Source organism: Xenopus laevis, chromosome 7S (genome assembly GCF_017654675.1).
Source record: "Xenopus laevis strain J_2021 chromosome 7S, Xenopus_laevis_v10.1, whole genome shotgun sequence".
Classification (NCBI taxonomy): Eukaryota; Metazoa; Chordata; class Amphibia; order Anura; family Pipidae; genus Xenopus; species Xenopus laevis.
This window is the reverse complement of record NC_054384.1, coordinates 91,967,042-91,991,675: the sequence shown is the minus strand read 5'-3', so window position 1 is coordinate 91,991,675 and position 24,634 is coordinate 91,967,042. Positions and strand designations below refer to the sequence as shown.

The 24,634-nt window shown below is 40.8% G+C and overlaps 2 protein-coding genes across 26 annotated transcripts in view; both read right to left on the bottom strand.

Annotated features, from left to right (window-relative positions):
• Positions 1-6,637, bottom strand: part of LOC108697741 (protein phosphatase 1 regulatory subunit 12C) — a 48,204-nt gene extending 41,567 nt beyond the window's left edge. For 4 of the 14 annotated variants that reach the window (XM_041571551.1, XM_018228067.2, XM_018228068.2 and 1 more), the window contains exon 1: positions 6,199-6,629. In XM_041571551.1, the coding sequence (XP_041427485.1) occupies positions 6,199-6,543 (345 nt within the window). In that variant the 5' untranslated portion in view covers positions 6,544-6,629. Of the gene's footprint in view, positions 1-6,198 lie in introns of all 14 variants that reach the window. The other 10 variants (XM_041571546.1, XM_041571547.1, XM_018228065.2 and 7 more) reach the window with 6 other exon arrangements.
• Positions 6,638-13,305: 6,668 nt separating this feature from the next.
• The window catches only part of tnnt1.S (troponin T1, slow skeletal type S homeolog), a 55,301-nt gene continuing 43,972 nt past the window's right edge, over positions 13,306-24,634 (bottom strand). For 11 of the 12 annotated variants that reach the window (XM_041570485.1, XM_041570487.1, XM_041570486.1 and 8 more), the window contains 5 exons: positions 15,687-15,800; positions 15,441-15,550; positions 14,968-15,058; positions 14,278-14,318; positions 13,306-13,565 (listed from right to left, as the gene is read on the bottom strand). In XM_041570485.1, coding sequence (XP_041426419.1) covers positions 13,520-13,565; positions 14,278-14,318; positions 14,968-15,058; positions 15,441-15,550; positions 15,687-15,800 — 402 coding nt within the window. In that variant the 3' untranslated portion in view covers positions 13,306-13,519. 12 annotated transcript variants of the gene reach the window in all.

The window sequence follows — 24,634 nt, the reverse complement described above, 5'->3', positions numbered from 1 at the left end:
TGACTATCAGAGACTATCAGAGAGAGAGAAAGAGAGAAAGAGAATGAGAATGAAGGCCCTCTGTCCTCTTCAAAATGGGCTTGAGGTAGAGCAAGACATATATGTAGTTTTGGACATGTATGAAGTTTTGGAAATATACGGTATGTGTCCAGTCTCAGAGCACCACAGCAGCCCCAGCATAGGCTGCAATGAGAATGTATAGCCCAACCATGAAAATCTGAGGAGGACCCAAATTCAGCACTTAGGAGTAAATGTTGTTTTGGAATCACACAGCTCACCATGGGACAACTGAGAGTTAAGAAAGAAGCAAGCAGGAATGCTACACATTATGCTTTGGGCTTCTTTATTAGCCCAAGTCCAATAGCCACGTGCCCAACCTGGACCCAGTACGCAAGAGCTGAACTCAGACCCACTGGCCCTCTAAAAATCCCCCCTCTTCCTGCTCCCGAAACCTACCTTCAGTGCACTAACTATAGATCCAACTCGGGACCTGAGAAAACCGGAAATGGCGTCCCTGGTGGAGGGAAGTGACGTCACCTTGGAGGCAGATCAAACAGGTTGGGGGAAATAGTTACATTTAACTGCAGAACTCTAATAGGAGGTGGGGGGGATGCAGCCTGCAATCTGCCTGAGAACCCAGAGTACCCGTGGACAGCCAACATTGTCAGGGGACAGAGGTCTTTCCGCCCAAAACCCAACAACCTTGCAGGTATTCTCCTGGTATCCAACCCCATGATGGACTCTAATTTGTGCTTCAGAGACCGCCCTCCCATACAGCCTCATCTTATCTTCTGACTCTCAGCATATGCTCTGTGATATTGGTTTTAAAAAACGAATTGGTAATTAAAGGACAAGGAAAGTGATGTAAGTGCCAACATAAGGCTGTGCACAAGTAAGTTCAGCATTTACTTTACTGCACATCCCAAGCATGCACAAGGGAGCCCTGGGACAAGTCAGAAAATGCATGGAGCTGGTAGAATATTACTCAAGCTGGTTCCTTTTTCGATGAATAAAAGCAATGGCCCAGTTTCTGAGGCTATTGATTATATTCACTGGGTAGTGAAATTTAATCCAGATTCGCATTACATGGCAGCTCTAAAACCAGTGCATTCTGAATCATAATTTAACCAGCCATGTAGCTGGTTAGGCTGGGCCTAAGGAGATCCAACACAACTGTAAAGTCTGGATAATTACTATTAAAGAACTGCTGAACCACTCTGCTGGTACAGAAAGTTAATTATATAGAATACTGCATTCATAGCTATAATCATTGTTATTATGTTTATCTGCTACAAATGAAGAGACCATAATCCAACCGAGTTTACAAAAAAAAAATATTTAAAAAAACAACAACAAAATATATATATATATATATATATATATATATATATATATATATATATATATATATATATATATATATATATATATATATATATATATATATATATATATATATATATATATATATATATATATATATATATATGCTCTTTTTTCTAGTCTGTGTTGCATGGAAAGAAATGTGACATATCCCATGTTTTAAAGTATACCAATTACTATGTTACAAAGGGATTATGTTTGTACAAGTAAGGGATCAACTATCCGGAAACTAGTTATCCAGAAAGCTCCGAAATACGGTGAGGCCATCTCCCATAGACTCCATTTTATCCAAATAATCCAAATTGTTAAAAATTATTTCCTTTTTTCTCTGTATTAATAGTACTTAGTACCTGATTCAAGCCAAGGTATAATTAATCCCTATTGGAAGCAAATTCAGTTTATTGGGTTTATTTAATGTTTAAATCATTTTCTAGTAGACTTAAAATACAAAGATCCAAATTACAGAAAAATCTGTTATTCAGAATACACCAGGTCCGAGCATTCTGGATAACAGGTCCCATACCAATTGAAAGACAAAAGAAGTACACACCTTCTAAGTATAGAGCCTTTATTTTTATCCCAAATTTTGGCTTCGTTAGCATTTCAGCCCCAACAATAGTCACACAAGAGTTAATGCTATGGACATAGAAGTGCTACTGAGAAAAACAGTCAACTTATCTTAAAACACACTTGTAGCAGTTATATTCTTGTACTGTTGACAGATGCCTAATTGTAACATGGGTGACTTGCCAACTGCTAAAACAGACATTATGGGGGTTATTTATCAATCTGAATTTATCTCAATATTTTCTTAAAAAAATAAAAAATAATTTGCATCGGACCAAATTCGCATGGGTTTTTTGGGCTTATTTATTACCGGTAATACACTTTCCCAAAAATTTTGTTTGCTGCAAAAAATACAAAAAACAATAGTGAAAAATCCGATTTTCACTATTTTTTCGGATCTTTCATCAGATTTTCACTATTTTTTTGGGGATTTTTCACCCGAAAACCCAGCGCACATCAAAAAAATCATTGGGACGTCTCCCATTGACTTATATGCAACCTCGACAGGTTGGAGATGCCAGATTTTTAGATTCTGACTTTTCCATCCTCTGGGTTTAATAAATTCGGAAAAATTTGTGATTTTTGCATTCAGAGTTTAGTAAATAACCGCCTTAATTGGCTGCTTCAGGATAGAAGTTTTCAGAATTTTTGGGTTTAAGCGTTATTTTGGGACCAATGATGGGAACCTCTAACTTTTCGCAATTCAGAGGTATAAAAAAAACCATGATGCCAGATTATATTACAATAAATGTCACAATAACATTTCTCAGTGTGTAGACACAGGGACTACACACTGAGAACTGTTGCAGATCACCTTTCAGGTATGGGATCCCTTATCCAGAAAGCTCTGAATTACAGGAAGGACATCTCCCACAGAGCCCATTTTAAACAAAGGAACTGAATTTAAAAACAATTTACCTTTTCTCTTTTTTTTTTTTTTTTTATTAAAGTGCCTTTTAGTTAATGGTAACTAAATTGCATGAATACATATTGGTGGCAACCCAATCTTTTTGGGTTTATTTAATACAGACTAAGGCTAAGGCCACACTAGGCGATAGCGCCGCGATTTGACTCGCGGCGACTTTTCGCCGCGACTTTTAAGCCGCAATCGCTGGGGAAACTTTTGCGCTGGCGTCTATGGGGAATCGCGAAAAATCGCCAGCGTAAAAACACACGCGGCGATCTTTTCTCTACTGTCGCTCGAAATTGCCTCGCTAGGCGATTTCGAGCGACAATAGAAAAAAGATCGCCACGTGTGTTTTTACGCTGGCGATTTTTCGCGATTCCCCATAGACGCCAGCGCAAAAGTTTCCCCAGCGATTGCGGCTTAAAAGTCGCGGCGAAAAGTCGCCGCGAGTCAAATCGCGGCGCTATCGCCTAGTGTGGCCTTAGCCTTAAAGGTTACAGAAAAGATCCCTTACCTGGAAAACCTCAGGTCACTAGCATTCCAGAGATAGATTATATAGTGAATAAAGTACCCCCTCTTGTAAAATATAAGGATATTATAAGTTACCAAGGAGTTTCATGACCATATAAAAACACAAGGCCGAAGGCCGAGTGTTTTTATACAGGTCATGGAACTCCGAGGTAACTTCTAATATCCTCATATTTTGCAACTGGGGGTACTTTATTTATTATAATACACAAGGTTCAGTGAGTCATGTGACAGAAATGACATCAGAACTCACCGTTTATAAATGATGACATCAGAACTCACCGTTTATAAGGATATAATTTACAAGATATTCGTGGCTTTTGTGTATTATATACCTATACTTAACACAAAGTTGAAAGTAACTTTAGTTACACAATCGCATAATTATGGATGCAAAACGCATGAATACGGCGAAAATGCACCACTTTGAAATAGTGATTATCATGGGAAGATATGCATAAAAATTATTTTTAAGTTTACCAACAAGTAGACAACAACACACTGATAATAATTGAGGATTGCAGGGTGGCCTCAATAGTCTTACATACTGATTTATAGCCCACACAGCAGTGTTTTTATTAACAGAGGAAATCACATCAGGAGAAAGGTCAACATGCTGCCCCCAAAAGTTTTTGTAATCAATAGCAGAACACAAGAAGAAACATACACAGTTTTTTCCTTGGATTTATAGACTACTGTTGATCTGAAGCCAGATGTGGCCCAAGGGCCCAGCAAGGGAGAACAAACTTTTTAAGAGGTTTGTTTGGAAGGAAACATTGGATCATAAATGAATATGTAATTAACACTGTAAGCACACTTAAAAGTTAGCGGGTCAGCATTTATGGTGGCAGAAATTGACTAGATTAATCAGCGAGTGAAGGAGGAAGAAAAACAGACTGTGATATGGGATGTGGCACAGGTCTAATGAGATGGAGATAAATTCATATTACATGTTTTCCTGTCAACTCTTTCCACCCTTTAACTGCACCCTGGTTTGAACAGGGAGTGTTCAACAAACCCAAGAACTTGTTACTGTGGTCACTGAAGGCCTATCATGCCTCCCATCAAGTATGAACAGAAGAAATTGCTCACATTAGGCAGCCCTGATAATGATAATACTTGCATTATAAACTACTGACACATTGGAAAAAGAAAAATTGTCTGGGGCCACACATGAAATACACAAACACTTTTGATTTGTAAAATTAAAGAAAATACACCGAAAAGAACTACAATACCAGTTGGAAAACCAGATGGAGCTATACACTGGACACATGGATATTAAATAGACGTATTATTATACTATTATGACATTTCCTCAGGAACTGAGTGTTTCAAGCTGGGCCGCATTCATATCCATCCTGGGCCGCAGGTTGGACACCCCTGATCTATAGGGAGCTCTAATAATTTTTAAAAATAATATGAATTTTTAGCACCATGTAAAAGAAACAGCATATATTACTTATAATTGCCAACAAAATTAGAGTTTTTTCATGTATCGTTTGTTTCCTTCCTTTAAATAACTCAAAAACCACAAATAATGAAAACCGATTGCAAATTGTCTCAGAATATCACTCTCTACATCATACTAAAAGTTTATTTAAAGTTGAACAACCCCTTTAAGCAAATCCATGCATTGTCTGCATTCACAAAGGGGACAGCGCAAATAGCATTGGGGGGTGAAGCAGTGATGTTCGGTGGGCATGACATCAGAGATGATGTCATGGAGTTATGATGCCTGGTCAGAGTTAATGCATCACTTATATGCAACTGGCTGGATTTCAGTCCAGTTTTTGCAATATTTTAAATGGGACAGAAAGTTTTGAACGGTCAGCCCTTTGACAAACGGAGATGTCCAGCTGAAACCCACGCGGCTGGAAACCTTACATTATATGCCCGATAAATAAGACCAACCCTTTAACTACAGGTATAGGATCGATTATACAGAAATCAGTTATCCAGAAAGCTTTGAAACACAGCAATGCTCATTTAGAAAAAGTATTTCTTATTTTTAGAGGGTGCGATTGAGCCAGAGCCAGCAACCCCTTAGGGGCCCCATGCAGCTTGTGCACCGTTGATTCCACCCCAAAAAAAATCATGGGGGGCCCGCTGCACGTCCCGCCCCCCCCCTCTAGTTACGTTACTGGTGAGTATCTTTGTATTTAATTTGTTTTCATATATTTAGTGTTCAGGGTTTCACAAGGCTGAGAACCGAACAGAAACGTGAGACCCGAACAGGCGGCAACCAAACAGGTGGCAACCCTAGGGTAAGCCTTGATTTAGGGGCTGTACTCAGCCAGTAGCACCCCAGGGCATCCCAATAACAAGGGAGAGGAGCTGCCATAGACTCCAGCAACTCAGTGACTTGTATATTTGAATATTGAGTATATTGAACTGTAAATGAGGCCCAGTATAACTGACAACACCATGATGTTCTAGGACAACTCTACTTCTGTCAGGAACTATATCTCCCAGCATCCCCAGCCAGTAGAAGCCTGCAGGTATACTCCTATAATGGACACTGCCCACGTGAGAAAAGAAAATAAGCCTGGGAATGAGAGAAAAAGGGGCCCTGAAATATGGGCAGTGGCTGGACATTGGGGAGGGTGATCAGAAGAGCAGCTGGAAGGCTGCAGGATGGACATCCTTGAATTATGCCTTCGTTCCATTTAAACATGTTGTATGGGCCCCAGTGAGATTCGAAGCAAAAGTGAAATTCCCTCTGTCCTGCCCGTAAAGCAAACAAATAGACAGGAGGGCCGCTGGCGTTGCTAGGATACCCCAAGTCATCCCGTGCCCTTGGCATAGCTCACCTGGTGCAGGGCGCTGATCCCATCCGTATTGGTGCTGTCAATCACCTCCTTGCCACTGTCCCCTGACAACATCTCGTCCGCTTCCAGCAGATCCCCAGCTGCGCATGTTGCCAGGAACTCGGACGCCCTTTCAAATCGCACCGCGCGCCCATCGCCTTCTCCCTGGGAACCCCGGTCCCCCTCATCTTCCTCCTCCTGACAGTCCCCTAATCGCCGCCGCCTTCTCCTTCGCCGCTGCCAGCGCGGTTCGGCGGGTTCCTGGTTGGTACAGGACCGAGCCCACTGCCTCAGCTGTTCCTTCCGCCTCTCCTTGGCTTGCGCGGCAGCGGCGGCTCCTTCCGCCATGTTGTGTTTATCGCTGCCCCCCCAATTCCGCCGCCTGAACCTCCAGTCTCCTCCTCCTTCCCCTCCCTGTACGTCTTGTCTTCTGGCTCCCGCCTGCGGCTCTGCGTCATGACGGAACCACGTGACTCCTGGGCGCTCTGCATGCTGGGAAGGGAGTGCTTGTCAAGTTCTGTAGTGATTTGGATTTGGCATTTGCTCAGGTGAATGGCTGTTCTGTGCAGCTCTACTGCTGCTCTCGGGAATGAGATTACTTCTGCTGCAATAGTTATACAGGGTTCGAATAAACTCTTAAACGGGAGCTTTAGGTTCACTGTTAGCACGTTACAGACTGACGTGTTATCTGCAGGGGTTATTCACCTTTCAGTTTACTTTTAGTATGTTGTAAAATGGCCAATTCTAAGCAAATTTTCCATTGGTCTTCCTTATTTATTTTTTATGGTTTTTTAATTATTTGCTGTTTTTTTCTGATTCTTTCCCAGGGTCGACTGGGGGGGCTCGGGGACCCCCTACTTCGACGCCACGCATGCGCAAAAGGAGCTGCGCCACAAATTGGTTTTTTTTGTAGGGCCAGGAGATCGAGAGAGGGTGTCTGGCCCGGCTGGGCCCATGAGGGCCAGGGCCCCCCGGGTTTTTTCCCGGTGTCCCGCCGGGCCAGTCCGAACCTGTTCTTTCCAGCTTTCAAACATCTAAAAACAAATCCTCTGTAATAGTGATGTGCGGGTCAGGGTTTCCCTGACCTTAACCCGCCCTGCTACAACCCCCGCCCGCCCTCACCTGCGCTTCTGGGGTCCTTTTATAGCCCCGCCGATGATGTCACAAAAGGGGCTGGGCGAGCAGACGTGAGACTATAAAACCAGAACCCAGAAGTCAGATGCCGACATTTGAAGGAGCACTGCGAGGTCGACCCGAACCCGCGGGAATCGGGTCGACCCGCACATCACTACTCTGTAAAGCTACAAATGTTCTATTATTGCTTTTTTTATTGCTCATGTTTCTAATCAGCTTCTCCCCTATTCATATCCTAGTCCCTTATTAATATCGGTGAATGGTTATAGCAATCTGGAGAGCTATTACATAAAAGACTAAATAACTAAAAAGTCATAAATAATAAAAAATGGAAACCAATTGCAAATTATCTCAGAATATCACTCTCTACATCATACTTAAAGTTAACTCAAAGGTGAATTTATTTCAAGGGGATGAACAAAAACAAAACATATCATGGTTAACCCCTTTAACTTTTAGTATGATGCAGAGAAGAGAGTGATATTCTAAGTCAATTTGCAATTGGATTTTATTTTTTATTATATAGTGAGTTATTTAGCTTTTTATTCAGGAGCTCTTCATTTTGCAGTTTCAGCAATCTGGTTGCTAGGGCCCATATTACGCTAACAGCCGTGCACTGATTTGAATTAGAGACCTGTATATGAATAGGAGAGGCCTGAATAGAAAGATGAGTAATAAAAAGTAGCAATAACAATTAATGTGTAGCTTTACAGAGTATTTGTGATCCCAATTTGAAATTTGGAAAGAGTCAGAAGAAGAAAAAAAACAATATAATATAAATAATAAAGATGCTTATAATTTATCATTCTATTATATAATAAAAGTTGACTCAAAGGTGAGCTACTCCTTTAAGGAAGAGGTAAATGCCAAAACGAAGTTTTTTAATAGTATTGAATATACTTCTATATATTTAATATACAATGCAATTTAATTTGTTCCTTTGGTTTTCTTCAGTTTTGTCTCATTTCATAACATCCGTGAACTTGCACTGCAATTTTGGGACTACTGTAACCACTTGGGACTACTTTGTCAGCTTGAAAAAGGACCTGGAAGGTCCGAAATGTTGCTGAAGTTAATAAAAGCGGTTTTATTTCTATAAGATGGGAGTGCTGCTATTTCTCCACTACTGTAACATTACCGTGTGCATGGTTCTTGATTCATCACCAGGAATTCAACTGAGGCTTTCCTTATTCAGTCCAGCAAATACACTTTTAAAGGACAAGTAAACCCCTTATTAAAAAATAACCCTACCCCCCTACGTTACATAGACCCCCCTCCCCAGCCTAGCTGCTACCCCGGCAAATGCCCCTAACTTTTTACTTACCCCTCGGAGCACATTCGCTGCATCTGAGTTCACGGCAGCCATCTTCTTCTCTTCGGTCTTCATCGGGAAGTAAGTTCTGTATCGGCGCATGCGCAGTTGGAGCACTCTTCGGGTTTTTGTCAACTGCGCATTCGTCGAAAGTCACAAAAATTGCCAAAGCGCCAGAAGAAGACCCGATGAAGACCGAAGAAGAAAAAGATGGCTGCCGTGAACTCCAATGCCGTGAATCTGCACCTAGGGGTAAGTAAAAATTTAGGGGCATTTGCCTGGGGTGCAGCTAGGCTGGGAGGAGGGGGGTCTATGTAGGGTTTTTTTAAATACGGGGTTTGTTTCTCCTTTAAGCCATTAAACATTTAAGGGGTTATGCAATACTGGTAGGGTTGCCACCCGGCCTGTATTTTACCGGCATAGCCGATAAAACACCTGCCAGGGCAATACCCTTAAGATTAGCCCTTGGCCCGCCCCCAAACTACCACTGCCACGCCCCTTTAGGTCACCACCCCCACTGGCCGGTAAGTATTCTTTTAAAAGGTGGCAACCCTAAATACTGGTTGGCACCTGTGAATTTTTAATCTGTCACAAGATGCATAGCTATGCCCATGACCAATAAGTAAAGGGCACAATTTTACCCTCTTAGTGCTAGTTCTTTTGTGTTCGGGGCATTAGTAAGCGATTGGTTAAATGTCTGTTGACTGAAATGTGGTCCTAACTTAAAGGGGTTGTGCACCTTTGTGCTAACTTTTAGGGGGTTAATTATTAAAGTCTGATTTTTTGTACGTAGAGACTGGTATTCTGAGACAATATGCAATTGTTTTTCATTTCCTATTACAGGTATGAGACCTGTTGTTATCCAGAATGCTTGGGACCTGGGGTTTTCCAAATGGCAGATCTTTCTGTAATTTGGATTTCCATACTTTTTCTTTTAGAAAATCATGTAAACATTAAATAAACACAATAAGATACTTTTGCTTCCAATAAGGATTACTTGTAAATGCGTTTGGATCAGGTACAAGGTACTGTTTTATTGCAATTTCAGAAATCTGGTTGCTAGGGTATTAGTTACCCTAGCAACCATACATAGTTTAAATAAGAGACTGGAATATGATTAAGAGAGGCCCAATAGAAAAGTAGCAATAGCAATAAACTTGTAGCCTTACAGAGCATTTGTTTTTTAAATGGGATCAGTGATCCCCATTTGAAGGCTGGAAAAAAGTCAGAAAAATTGCAAATAATTAAAAAACTCTTAAAAATAAATAATGAATACCAATTGAAAAGTTGCTAATACTAGAAGTTAACTTAAAGGTAAACCACCCCTTTATGGAGGCCGCACAAGGACATGTTTAAGGTGCTGATTTGGACCCTTCAGACCGATTCGGCAGCTTATATGCCCATGTATGGTGTCCTTCAAAAAGGTGCCTACCTGACTAATATCTAGGCTTGAAAAAGGGTCCAGTGGGGCCCGAAATGTTGCCCTTTGTTTGTTTGTATATGGACTAATAAATCACTGAAGATTTTTGCATCATTACCAGAGTGCTACTGGACTTCTTTTACTACCTGACTAATATCTGGCCGAAAATAGTCCAGATGTCAAAGGTTTGAGTTTCCCGTGAGATTGATTTCTGCATCTACGATTTATGCGGGTTATTTATTAAAGTCCGAATGCAAAAAACTTGAAAGATTCGAGGTCTTTTTACTATAAAATAAGAATTTTTTGCAAAAAAAACTCAATTTTTTTGTGATTTATTATACCCCGATGATGGAAAAAGTCAGAATCCGAAAATCCAGCATCTCAGACCTGCCGAGGTTGTACATATAAGTCAATGGGAGAATTCCCATCCTGATCTGCGCTGGGTTTCCTGCAAATATCTGAAATTTAGTGGAAAAATCTGAAAAAATCAGCGTTTTTGGGCAGAAAATCCTAAAAATTTGTACTGATTTTTCGAGTTTTTTTCCTCCGGACTGGAATTTTTCGGGAAAATGTATTGATAATTAATGAGAGGATTTGGTCTGAGTATATTTCAGAAAATAATGGGATACATTGAGATTTTGATAAATAACCCCTAAAAATCCTATTGTTGGCCAAATGATCGGTTCCGCCGACCAAATATATTTGATATTGCCTGCGCCATATAGGTGTGTTTTTAGTCATAGCCGTGAACCCCCTACATTGTGATCACTTGTTGGAAATATTTTCCCATATGTACTTAATTCAACTCTATATACGTGCATGTCACACTCTTTGAATATTTTTTATATGTAGTGTGTATATATACAGGCATAGAATCTAGTATCTAGAATGCTTGGAAGCTGGTGTTTTTCACATAATCTTTCTGTTATGTGGACCACCAAAACTTAAGTCTGCTAAGAATCATTTAAACATTACCACCAATATGGATTCATGCAGTATAATTACCATCAAGTACAAGGTACTGTTCATTTCTAAAAATCAGAATTGTTTGCTTAATACTGGGACTGTATCAGTGCTATATGTCACTAAAGCTTACACTCTATGTTGCTTCTCCATGAAGTGCGGCTGAGCACACATTAACTACAGTGAAGCAAAGTGATGCCCAGCCAGTTTCTATGTGCCAGAATTAATGATTGCATACAGAAAAAGTCAGGTTGACTATAATGTAAATGGCTGGCTGAGAGTAAGGGTCCATGTAGCCCATGGTTAGGAGAGCACATGTGTTAAAGAGGTTGTTCATGCTCGAGTTAACCATTATTATGATGTAGAGATTGATATTCTGAGACAATTTGCAATTGGTTTTTATTTTTTAGCAGCTTTCCCATTTGTAATTTCAGCAAACCGGTTGCTATGGTCAAAATTACCCCAGCAACCTTGCATTAAATTGAAGAAGAGATGGGAATATAAATAGGAAAGGCCCTGATTAGAAGGATGAGTTGTACAAAGTAGCAATAACGATAATTTTGTAGCTTTACGGAGCATTTCTTTTTTTAGATGGGTGTCAGTGACCTTTAATTTGAAAGCTGGACAGACTCAGAAGGAAAAGAATTAAGGCCAGTTCAAAGTTGCTTAGAACTGGCCATTCTATAACATACTAAAAGTTAACTCAAAGGCGAACTAACCCTTTAAATCCCCTGCGTAGCCTGTATTAGTTACATAAGGGCTTCAACAATGTTAAATAATATGCAGTAAGAAAGTATGCATAAATAGAAAATCAGGCATGGGCTGGGATTTAGACTTGGCCCTGGCATTTCAATTACACAGAGGCCAAAACAGCCCCCCACCAGCTCACTAAATAATGACTTATCTATGTTGAAAAACTCGCCTCAGGCACCAGCGCCGAACAAGTTACCAGGGGTTTAAAAACCAGAAATTCAGCTCTTTTAGTTCAACAGAGCTCAACTCCTGCCCTAGAAATGCCATTGCTGGTTAACATAGTACAGACACCTAATAACAAACCAAGGATTATTATATGTTCCAAGCCCAACTCACATAGACATGCTAGAGGTCTGCTGCCCACTTGAATGAGGGAATTGAAGCAGCACCCTGACCCTAAGAACCTAAAATGAGCCAGGCAAAGAAGTTCAAAAAACTGTACCTCTGAAAATCCTTGTTTAGTACCAGTGTCAGCAACTAGGGTCCTAGATAGAAGAGGCATGTATCCCTTTAAGAAAAACAATAAAGCCTGAGGGATTACATGGCTGAATTAGATTCCTTTGCATGTTTGCACGTATACACGCTGAGTTTAAGTTGTAGCTTTTGTATACCTGGCCTAAGTTACTGAGTTCTACACAGACTGCAGCAAGAATAAATGGTATTTGTTATTTGTTACTGGCTATAAATAACATTTCCTTTTTAGAAAGTAATTTTTAGTTCCCACTAATATAGAAAGTCCTGTGCTCAAAAAGCAGGCAAAGCAATAATGATTTAGTCTGTATGCAAAGGAACCCCTTTTTTTTACACTGGGTATATTTTATCTTTATGTATTTTCCCTGATGATGGTTCTAGTATAGAACCAAAACGTTGGATGGAATAAACCACACTTTTTTGACTTTATTGTAATTAACCTCGGAGTGCTGTCATACTGTTGGAATATTTAACTTTGTTACGGGCTGGCACCCAGGCTGTTTTCGCTCTTGGTTGTGCGATCCACTCGATGGTGGTATATATGTATATATATATATATATATATATATATATATATATATATATATTATAGGGAACAAAACATTGACAATAATTTTTTCCTACTTTTTACCACATTATGAAGTCCTGGAGTGCATCTATTGTTGGAATCTCTGTGTATGCAACTTGAGACAGCACCTAGGCATGTGAAAATTACTTCATTTGGAGTGCATCACACATGGGACTATATATACAGTATATAATATACAAAAGCCATGAATATCCTATGAATTATACCCTTATAAACGACGACTAGTGATGTCACCAGTTATAAACGGTGAGTAGTGATGTCATTTTTGTCACATGACTCACTAAAACTTTATTATAATAAATAAAGTACCCCTTGTTGGAAAATATGAGGATATTAGAAGTAACTTCGGAGTTCCATGACCTGTATATATGTATATGTTCATGGAACGCCTCTGTGACTTATTCACTATATATATTATATATATTTATACTGTATAAAGAAAGTGCAGTTAAGACACAAAACAAAGCAGATTTTCAAATTCTTTTTTTATTTAACAAGGCCAATGTTTGCATTTGGATTAAACTTATGAATTAAAGATAAACAGTTTCCATTTGTTAGTTCCAGTCAGTGTGGGGGGCTTTACGTGACTGAGGGCATACACAGGCACACTTCAAACCTAATGGCAATATGTTGGGATAATTGGAGTGCAGAAGACAAGGGTCTAAAGAAATTGTACTGAAGTTTATTTCCAGCGGCCACCGACACGTCCTTTTCCGGCTCCCTTTTTGCTGTCGGAAAATATAGATATTTTTTTACAGTGCGGCAAAAAAACAGCAGTGTAAGGCAAAATACAAACCGAGATATAACTATTATAAGATAGCTAATTTGGGCTTGCATAGGAACTGATAATGTTATTACATGGCATTGGCTAGAACATTATTTAACTTATAAAACAGTGTGGAGCTCGTCTACTAAACCCTGGCCAGTTGTCTTCCATAGTGTATAACAGGAAGGTCATGGGTCTAGGAGGTTTTACATAATGGACTTTATATGGGCTACCAATTGAGTAGTAAAATGACTAAAATGATACTGTTGCAAAGCACATTGCACACAATTAATGCATTAGCCCCCATAATACTGCCTCCACATTAACACCAGTGGTCGATATTTACACATGCCCTGTGCAGTCAACAGAAGCAGCAAATCTGGCCTTGTGCCCCAAAAGGGCAGGCCAAAATGTCTATTCCAGCACCGTAGGATGGGAAAATGCACAACCAAGAGCTATCTATTCACATATAAGCATTATGGTGTTTGCACTTAGCTCAAAACTCAACTACCGGTATTTTCTTTACACATAACCAAATATATCCATTTTAAAGTAGTAACAATACAAAATATACAATACTGCAACTCTGAAAAGCTTTCAAGCTATTTTTTTAAATTTCTTATACCCTTGTATACAGCTTAGTTAATAAAAGTATCGTGTAGTTATGTACTTACAACTTCTGCGCATGACTGATGCGGTTATAGAGCACGTTAATCTGTTGAATAAAACAAGGCATTATGGACATCTCTTATGAGATGGGCTGTATTTGAGTTTAGTAATAGACTGCATTATGATCCTGGCACATTGCAATACCAAGCTAATTAGGCAAACCTACATTTCCAGCATTTGCATGTGAATACCTAGAACTAAGAGGGGAATTTTCTGTTCATCTTCAGTATTTTGTAAAGCAACATGCTTTTGTTATTAAAGAAGTTACTGTGTTCCATATGAAAATATTTTGAGCATCCCCCAAACCTTGGAAAAGCTTAACTTCAGCTGTCAGAAGGATACTAGAGGTTAGAAAGCAACAACATCTAGAGAACTGCTGAATACCCATGATGAGTTTAGTTACTAGAACCCCAGGGTAGCTGTTACATACTGAACCATGATAAATGTTGGATTTTAAAGCCCAGCAATGACTGTGCCCCCTACAGCTGTAACCTCTGTATCCTTCGATGCCCACCTTGCCCATGCTAGCTCTAGTGTCCTATATAAGTTGGAGTTTATGGCCTTCTTTTACTTAGTTATCAGTATTGAATACATTTATGTGTGGGATACCAGTAAAGGCTGGTTCACAGTGTAGTTGTACCATTTGTATATCATTTCATTGTTATCCTGGAGTCATACAAAATGAAGGGCTATACCTCATATTTTTGTGTTTTGAGATTCTCCATCAAGTCAAACTTCTCTGACTCTAACTGATACATCCAGTCTGTAAGTTCTTTGGCTTTCTCCCTGTAGAAGAAATTGTATAGAAAAATGATTTTGTAGAAGAAATAAGTAGCATTATCCTCATTATCGGCAATAATACCATAGATATGGGCAGAGGCTGTTTTATTTATCTACAGTAATGCCTTTCTACTTGTGTGACTTGCTTAACTGGTGCATTGTAGAGGCCTGTACATGCCTCAAGAGGAGGACCTGCATTCTACATTTACCCACACCCAGACCTGCATATTTGCCTGTACCTGCATCCACCCTACCTTTTTTATATGGATTGAGGATGCTGAATTGTAAAATGGTGAGCAGAATGTTCTGCCAGACTTCTCTTTCCTCACATTTGCAATGCACCCTATGCCATGTATACTTTTCTACAGTGTTCTAATGCATAACTTACCGTAGCTGGCTTTCATTCATGTACTCAGTGCTTAGAGGCTTGTGTCTCTCAGCAAGTACCTTCCTCTTTGTTTCACGCCCCGTCTGTTTTTTTCCTCTTTTCTGCTCTGCCTAAAGTAGAAAAGAAAACTTCACATCTACTGTACTTTTTAAAACACATAATGTGTTTCCATGTTTCATTGGTTGTTCAACCAAATATACATATGCTTTCAGGGCAAAAATCTTTTTTTTCTGTGATTTTATTTACCTTTACAAGATATCCTCCAAAATGGGCTCCCATATTGGACAGTACTTTCTTCTTTTTGGCATCATCATCTGCTCTTTTTTTAGCCTCTTCTTCCTCTTTCCTCATTTTTTCCTCCTGAAAAGATGTTTGTTTTATGATCATATCTGTTTAGGTCGCACACTCATACTGGGTTCTTTCTCTTTTGTTTCAATATAGTTCTCCAGCCCCACTCTACTCTACAGAAAGGGAAAGCACCCACCAGTAAATCTTACACACAAACAAAATTCATTCAAATTTTTTGTAGAGACTCTGAGTGAAAAATTATTGTTTGCATGAACTTTAAAAAAAAAAAAAAGAATGGCGTAGAATTCAAAGCAAGTACTAAATGAGATGCTTGCATACATGGGGGGCAAGGGGGGGTCAGTTATACAGTCAAACCCCAATTTTAAATTTTTACAAGAAAAAAAACATAAAATCCGGGAAAATGTAAAATAAGGGTATGAAAAATCAGGGTTTGATTGTATTTATATAGAATCCAAATAAATTGCTGAAAATTATGGAAACATAAACTACAGTACCTTTAAAGTGATAATGCAGACACGGGGAGTGGTTGTAAGGAAATTCTTGAGTTAATACTTGAAACGCATGATATGTGAAATGTAGCTTCTTTTACCAATAACATGTCCTTGTGATAATTGTAGCTTCTTTAACAATAACAAGTCTTTGTGATAATTTGAAACAGTGCATTTGTACACAGCTAACTGTCCCCTGAATAAATGACGTGAACGTTGGGGCCATATCAGCTGCAGAAAGATTGTAACATTTTACAGTATCTATAAAAAGCCAGCTACTTTCTGTATTAGCTGGTCAACCTGCAGCTTACTTCTGTATTGCTTGTCCCCTCGCAGCGAGTATAAAACTTATCACATTCCTCTGAACCCTGAATGGTCATTGGCAGATTTTTCTAACAACTTGGTCCTTCGAGCCGGAAACCAACATCTGTCTTCTCAAACGGGAAACGTGACTGTGGTCACTGCAGAGGGTTAATCCTATTCTCTCTGCGGACTGAACCGAAAGACCTCCGACAGCTGTCGTAAAGAGAGGCCAGTCGCACTCGTTTGGGGGAACAGTGACGGTTTCCAAAGAACACAGCGACCAGGGTCACTGGAATCTGGTAACGTATATGTTTTCTTTTTGTTGTTGTGGTTACTAGTTGTCTACGTAGAGGTCCCATCACTAGACTGTTGATATTAAGGTGTTAAGTGGCGTAATCGCCCGCCTTTGATAAAGAGACAGGGAGTGATAGTGGGTCCAGTCACCTAGACTGTTGCTACGTAGAGGTCCCATCACTAGACTGTTGATATTAAGGTGTTAAGTGGCGTAATCGCCCGCCTTTGATAAAGAGACAGGGAGTGATAGTGGGTCCGGTCACCTAGACTGTTGATATTAAGGTGTTAAGTGGCATAATCGCCCGCCTTTGATAAAGAAACAGAGTGACAAGCGGACGAGTCCATAGTCTGTGTGAGAAGACTACATGAATAACTAACTCCGTGTGCACGTTAAAGATAAAGAGTACTCCAGGGACCGCTGAATTTGTGTATGAAAGTGTGTGAAAGAGAGTGTATGGGAGTCAAAGAGGGAATGGTCAACCCCTCAGACAGGCCGTAAAGGGCGATACACTGACCGGTGAACGTTTTCGGCAAATGGACTACCTTGCTCCTCAGGTTTTACTTGGCCGAGCTCCAAGCTTGTGAGGCCATATCCGTGAGTACTGCTTCACCAGGCGTTTGACTCCACAAAATTGTTTGTCAATTGTTTGTCATCTATACCTACTAACCATGGGAAATAAATGCTGTAAAAGTATCAATGATCTAACTGAGGACGCTCAGTTCATGCGTGATCAGAATCCAAATAATATCAGGTTCTTAAAAGGTAGAAAGAGGATTCTAATTTTAACCCTATATTAGACAAGGAACAGTATAGATTGCTTGTTGGAGAGGTACTGACGATAAAAAATGTACATCAAAAGTTACCTATAGGTCACGTTAATTGTTTTTTTCTTTCCTGGGAGGTTTGTTTTTGTAAGTAATTATTAGATGAAGTTTCTAAACCTGACTGTTTTGTCAGCCTGTCAGTTAGAGATTCTAATGCTAACGGCCTCCTGCTGCACAAATATGGCAGCCTCCTCATACAGGAGCATTGGGCATCAGACAGGTAATGTAAAAGCATTGTGCAAATACGTTATTGTGAAGTTATAAGTTTCTTTCCAATGCAATATTATGAGGAATGTAATAGGAGGGAAAATAAAGAAAGAAATGCCAAGAAAGGCAAGGTACAAGATCAACTATATGTCAGGTAATAAGATAATTAAGGGATTGTGGATTGATATTATTGTAAACTGAAGGAAGTCTTTGACACATATAGTGGTGTGCCTATACCAGATCAGGGCATGGTAAATGATAGTCCTTATGAGCTACAACTAAAAAATGCATTCCTATGAGGATGTCTTTGCAGTTTTGTGAGTCAACATATGGTAGACCACTGGGTAGCCAGTTTGCAAGCAGTCCATGAATATGCCAGACATGCTGAAAGACATCTCCAAAAAACAAAACAAAAACTAGGGTTAAACTATGTGTTTTAGTAGAGGAAGATGTGTATGTGGTAAAGCAGGATAGAGGACGAGATAGGCAGAGAGAAGGGGGGGTTCAGACCCCATTGAGATGAAAAGCGAGAAAGGGAAATACTGTAAGTAAAAGACGTAGGAGAAATTAGGTTTTTTCATTGTGAGAAACCGGGGCATTTTCCTAGAGAATGCCGAGCAGAATTGAGCAATGGGGATGACAGGAGCCCCCTTGGGGAGGCATGACTATCTGAGAGTATACATTCCCCTATAAATAACTGAGGATAATTCTTAATATAGAAGACATAGAATGTAGTCTCTTATGTAAGTCGAAACCCCAACTCACACTTGACGTTGGGGGAAAATCCATTACCTTCCTATGTGACACTGGGGCATGTAGATTCCTTATACACCCCCCTGATGTGCCAACTATCCAAAGAACTGAGGAATTCACTTTTCTAAGAATAGCAGGGGGACAATTAGATAAAGTATACTTGTCCCCACTATTAGCCGTAACTGACCCTGACATTCAACAGACTATTCTTAATCAGTTCATTCTCTCTTCCCATTGTCCATTCAACTTACTGGGAAGGGACATGTTGGTGAGATCAGGAAAGTGCCTTATAACCACCCGGATGGTTAATTGCCTTTGGCGACCATCCGCTTAATAGAATAGCAGCCAACCCGAATCAAATACCAATCAAACCTCTTACACAATCACAAAAGATGAGGAAGCTAGAAAGCTAGAGGGAGAGATAAAGCTGCTAGCAAAGGAGTTAAGTCAGAAAATAGTGAACAGTGAGAAACAACACCAAAAGGAAAAACACCTTAGAGACAATTTATCTTTCAGTGCTGAAAATAGCAGCTCTGATACTGAGGAACAAGCAGTTCCCAGCCCCCCAGCCAAGTTCTACCCCGCCTGTAAATACAAACTAGAGAAGAGGGGTAGAAGCGGGGGCTGCTGCTTCAACACGTCACATTACACACACAGAGTACATTCCATGGGCAGCATCAGATCTTAGAAGGATTTTTCAAGACGTTCCACATCCCCGCACCAATCCACACAAATTTGTACAGGAACTCATGTTTGTCCAACCCTAATTGGACTGATGTTAGTTGTACTCAAACATGTGTGTGGTCCAGGGGCTTACCAACATTTGTTGGTCAAAATGAATTGGGACACTAATCCTGCTGACCCAGCCCAAGTAGGGTTCCGCTTACGTTCTCTGGAAGGTACCAAAGGCACCATTTTTCCAGAAGTTTATTGGGAAACAGTTTTCAAATTTAACCATGATGCTCAAGAGTCTGTTGTCCAGTATGCAACCAGATTTAAAGAGAGGGTCAATGCCTGTGGTGGACCTGCTGTCCTAACAGATGAGGAAAACCTGATGGGAGTTGTTGCATGGTTTAGGACCTACAAGCAGTAAATCAGGCCGTTTTCCAAGATCTCATTAGGAAATGCCAAAGCTGATGCGGCTGCTAAAGCACATTCACATTCAAGCTTTAACTGCATCACCAGACACAAACTTTTTAGATCAAGGGTTACTCAAAGACATGCAAAATAATGTCAGTGAAGCAGAATGCCACAAATGGGTTTCTAAAGGGGCCCAACTTAAACAGGGCATATATTATTGCCCCAAAAGGAAAACCAATCCTTCCTACTACACTCTTTCACTATGTTGCCATTTTGAGTCATGGGCAAAGCCATGTCTCAACAGGAGGAATGGTAAATAACATACTCATTTTAGATTTTAGATCTGCATGGATTTTATCAAACTCAATAGATGGGAGAACAAGAAATGTTGCCTTGTAATTATAAATGCCTTTTTCAGATCATCGAGGAAGAGGCAGACCAAAGTTTGGCGGAACATGTGCAGAATATTAAATAAACAAGAGCTTACTCCAAATTCTCTTCCAGATACCGGAGAGCCCATCCCAATAGAACTTGTGAAGCCTGGAGGCTACATGTGGGTAAAGGTAATAAAAATGAAGAATTGGTCGACTCCATTGTGGGAAGGGCCTTATCAGGTGAAATCGCAGAAAGAGTGTCCTGGGTACACTCCAGTCATTGTAAACTAGTAAAAAAACTAGGGCAAGTAGCTAGGGAACCCAAATAGTCCTTTAGATACAGTCTGACTACAAAGGGGGTTCTCTCCACTAGGGAGGGGGTCGTCTCAACGTCAGTGAAGAACCATGGGACTATTTGGGAGCAGCAGCAGAAGTAGGGAAAGAGTAGAACAATATGATACCTGGACACCATTCTCAAGGTGGGGTTGTGCAGGCATGTTAGAACTAATAATGTTTTTCATCTTATTCCCTTGGCTTTTCTTCCCCTTATAACATAATGCCACCAACCACAATAATACACCTGTTGGGGAGCATCCCTCATTCCCAAGAAATAGGACTCCCCAGAGTGTAGGTACAACAGGCAGACAGGATTGGGGACTACCTCCCAAGGATTATTCATATCCACCGTGGAGCAACCCTCTAGACATTACCATTATCGAAAGAACCACTACCACAGTTGAATTTGATGCCAGTGAATTCAGAGTGATTCCTTAGAGACTGCTAGGTCCTTTGCCTGGGAAAATAAGTATATGTGCATCATTGTACCCCCCAACCCCGGACTAAAGCCCTGCCCAGATTGGTCCACAGTCTGGTGGAGTACAGATCCACAAGGGTGGGAGATAGCACCATGGGTAGGAGACTTAAAGAAATTCATGCAGCAGCAGATTTCCATAATAAAGAAAGCCCCATCTGCTTACTGCACAATCAAGTCATGTAACCCACTGCTCCTAACCATTAAAAATCCACATCCCAGAGACCAAAAACTTTTTGGTCTCGGGATTACCATCACAGGAACAGACCCCATGGGATTAATTAATGTAACCATAGATAGGGCAAAGGCCATAAAGAGAGATTCCACAACCCCATTCCTCAAAGAAAAGATCTCTATCTCTGGTTTTCTGAGCCCAGGCTCTGAAGGGAGGGTGACTTACTTACTTACCCAATCTCACCCTTGAAAAAGCTTTTGGAATAGAGACAGGTGTCCCCGAGGGGAACAAATGGTTAAAATATGTCCCAAACATGTCCCCCCGCTCAGGGAAAGATAACTGATTCGCTTGCGCAAAAGCACGGCCAGCCATTGGTACGGTGCCATTCCCGCTAAACCCTGATAATGACTTAGAAGGGTTGTAGTGTGTGCTTAAGTTATATACTCAAAAGCAACCCGCAAATGGTACCACCCTGTCCTTTCTCTGCCCTGCTAGATTTGCCACCTTCCATTACAATATATGCAGGTAACCACACCTGTTTCCATAGTCAAGGGCGTAGTCAGAAATTACTGGCACTGCCAGCCTCCTTTTGTGCCTGAAATATAGTTCTGACACAGAACGACACCACATTTAAAAATGATGGTTCCAGGACCACCGTAGTGTGCGGGCAGATATATGGTGGTTATGTGGAGACACAAAATTGCGCCCCTTACTTCCAAGTCTCTGGAGTGGGAGCTGCTGTTTAGTACAACTGATATTGCCTTTCTATGCTTTTCCCATAACCTCTATTCCGCAGGTACCAAGATTGGAAATGATTCACCGCTCCAAAAGAGAAGTCCGACTTAAAGGGTCTTTCAACAATCATGTATACATTGATGATATAGGAGTACCCTGAGGAGTCCCAGATGAATATAAGGCCAGAAATCAAATCACCGCTGGTTTTGAATCCTTCCTCGCCTGGTGGGCAACTATAAACAAGAACGTCGATTGGATCAACTACATCTACTACAACCAACACAGATTTGTCAACTTTACCCATGATGGATTCAAAGGTTTAGCAAGTCAACTGGAAGCCACCTCGGTTGCCTGGCAAGATCGTTTAGCCTTGGACATGCTTCTTGCCGAGAGAGGTGGCATGTGCAAAATCTTCGGTGATATGTGTTGCACCTTCATCCCAAATAACACGGCTCCTGATGGGAGTATCACTAAGGCCTTGGAAGGACTGGCTATGTTATCTAATGAACTGGCGGAAAACTCTGGGATAGCCAACCCTTTCACCGACTTTCTTCAGACTTGGTTCAGGAAATGGAGCGGACTTGTATCCAGCGTGTTAATTTCAACTGCCATACTTGCAGCTATTTTGGTAACCTGGGGGTGCTGTTGCATCCCTTTTATTTGTGGCTTATTGCAACGTCTTATTGATACTACCTTTACTAAAACCATGTATACTGCAGCTTCACTCTGCTCTTATGACTATGTGGATAATTATAACACAGATATATGACGCGAAGGATGAAAAGCTATGCTAGTCCTGATCACTGACGTTTTTTGTCACACATAATGCATTTACAAGTATAAAAAGGGTGGAAATGTAAGGAAATTCTTGAGTTAATACTTGAAACGCATGATATGTGAAATGTAGCTTCTTTTACCAATAACATGTCCTTGTGATAATTGTAGCTTCTTTAACAATAACAAGTCTTTGTGATAATTTGAAACAGTGCATTTGTACACAGCTAACTGTCCCCTGAATAAATGACGTGAACGTTGGGGCCATATCAGCTGCAGAAAGATTGTAACATTTTACAGTATCTATAAAAAGCCAGCTACTTTCTGTATTAGCTGGTCAACCTGCAGCTTACTTCTGTATTGCTTGTCCCCTCGCAGCGAGTATAAAACTTATCACATTCCTCTGAACCCTGAATGGTCATTGGCAGATTTTTCTAACAGTGGTCTAACCACCAATGTGAAAGCACGCACATACAGAACCTCCACTGCAAACCCAGCAAATAACCCTTATAGTCCAGCAACAGTCGCCTCAATACGGAGCTAGAGTAACCCGACTGGCAAGTTCTACCTCAGAGGGAACTAATGGGCCAGCACAGAGCACATACACGGATATCGGAGGCAGCAGCCCACTTAGAAAAGTTTGTGGCGGGACTTCACAAAATGGCAGCGACAAGGCCCAGCCCGCGAGACACTCTGACTCCTCCACTGCCACAGACATCGCGGACAACACAGACAAAGGGCCCAGTGATAGCAGAGCACAATCGCTGCAGGCTTCAACACCCCTCAGAGAGCATACACTGAGCAATGTCGAAGATCAGGCTTGCCAATGATGAGTGTACCACTCTTATCAAAGCAAAGACGGAAGAAATCAAGATAGACCTTTCAATTATAAAGCATGACCTGCAAAAGCTATGCAAGCGAACAACAGCATTGGAGTCCCGGGTAAGCAACCTAGGGGATTCCTGTAGAGATCTTTGGACCAGTAAAGTAGCTGATCAAAGACTGCCAATGCAAGTCGGACGATCTTGAGAACCGACTGTGCAGGAGTAACACGTTTTATCAGCTTCCCTGAGCTTGCAGAGGGGGCCTCTCCAGAATCCTTCATACAGACATGGTTGAGGGACACATTCAGAACTGCACAACTTTTCAACACCTTCACCATAGAAAGAGTGCACCGTGGCAAAAGGAGCCCCCCTATAAGATATATTGGATTGTTCATCTGACACCCAACTCCTGAATGAAGACAGAATGAAGAGAAACTGATGTTGAGAGAGGAATAGTGAATATAAACTTGATTATTTCTGAAACGGTACAGAATTTTTAATTGATCACATTGAGAAAGATTCTTATTTCAGTATGCTGAAGCTAATATTACATTTTCATCCTCCCTTTAACCAGTGGCTGCACGCAGGGAAGCAGTTAGAAATCACCGGGCCCCCATTGCTGTTTCCGTGCCTTCGGGTCTTTTCGGTGCTTCAGGACTTCAATTTCGTCTGTTTTCATGGCTTCGGGTCTTTTTGGGACTTCGGCTTAGGCTATTTTTCGCACTTCCATATTTTTGGAAGGAGGCGGCTATTAGACGGCGCTGTTAAGGGGGACCCGGCTCTTTCGAAAAGTTCAGCACTGCAGGACCCCCCTTCAGGCCCGTGCCCAGTACACTTGTACCCCCTATGCCCCCCTGATGGCGGCCCTGCTGTACCAAGTGTTCCCTGTCACTAAGAAGGAGGTGCTCATACAGATAGAACTGCCTCAGAAGCCGCAGGCTGTATGTAAGTACTGATGCACTCATCTACACCCTCAGCACCATTTCAGAGGGGGCCTCTAAACTGAATCTGTGCACACTACTAATTACAAATTGCTTGCCATCTGTAGTGGTATGTAATTAGTGGAGTTTTATCAATTGTGGCTCATGATACAAATTGAGACTTTGGTAGAAATATAACAGAAAGAACTGCTATCAATAGTGACTCATAGTAATACGTTGATAGACATACAGTATAACACAAAAGAACTGTTCTACTGTTGAACCCAATATGGTATGTTGATCCCAATAGAGTATCGAAGAT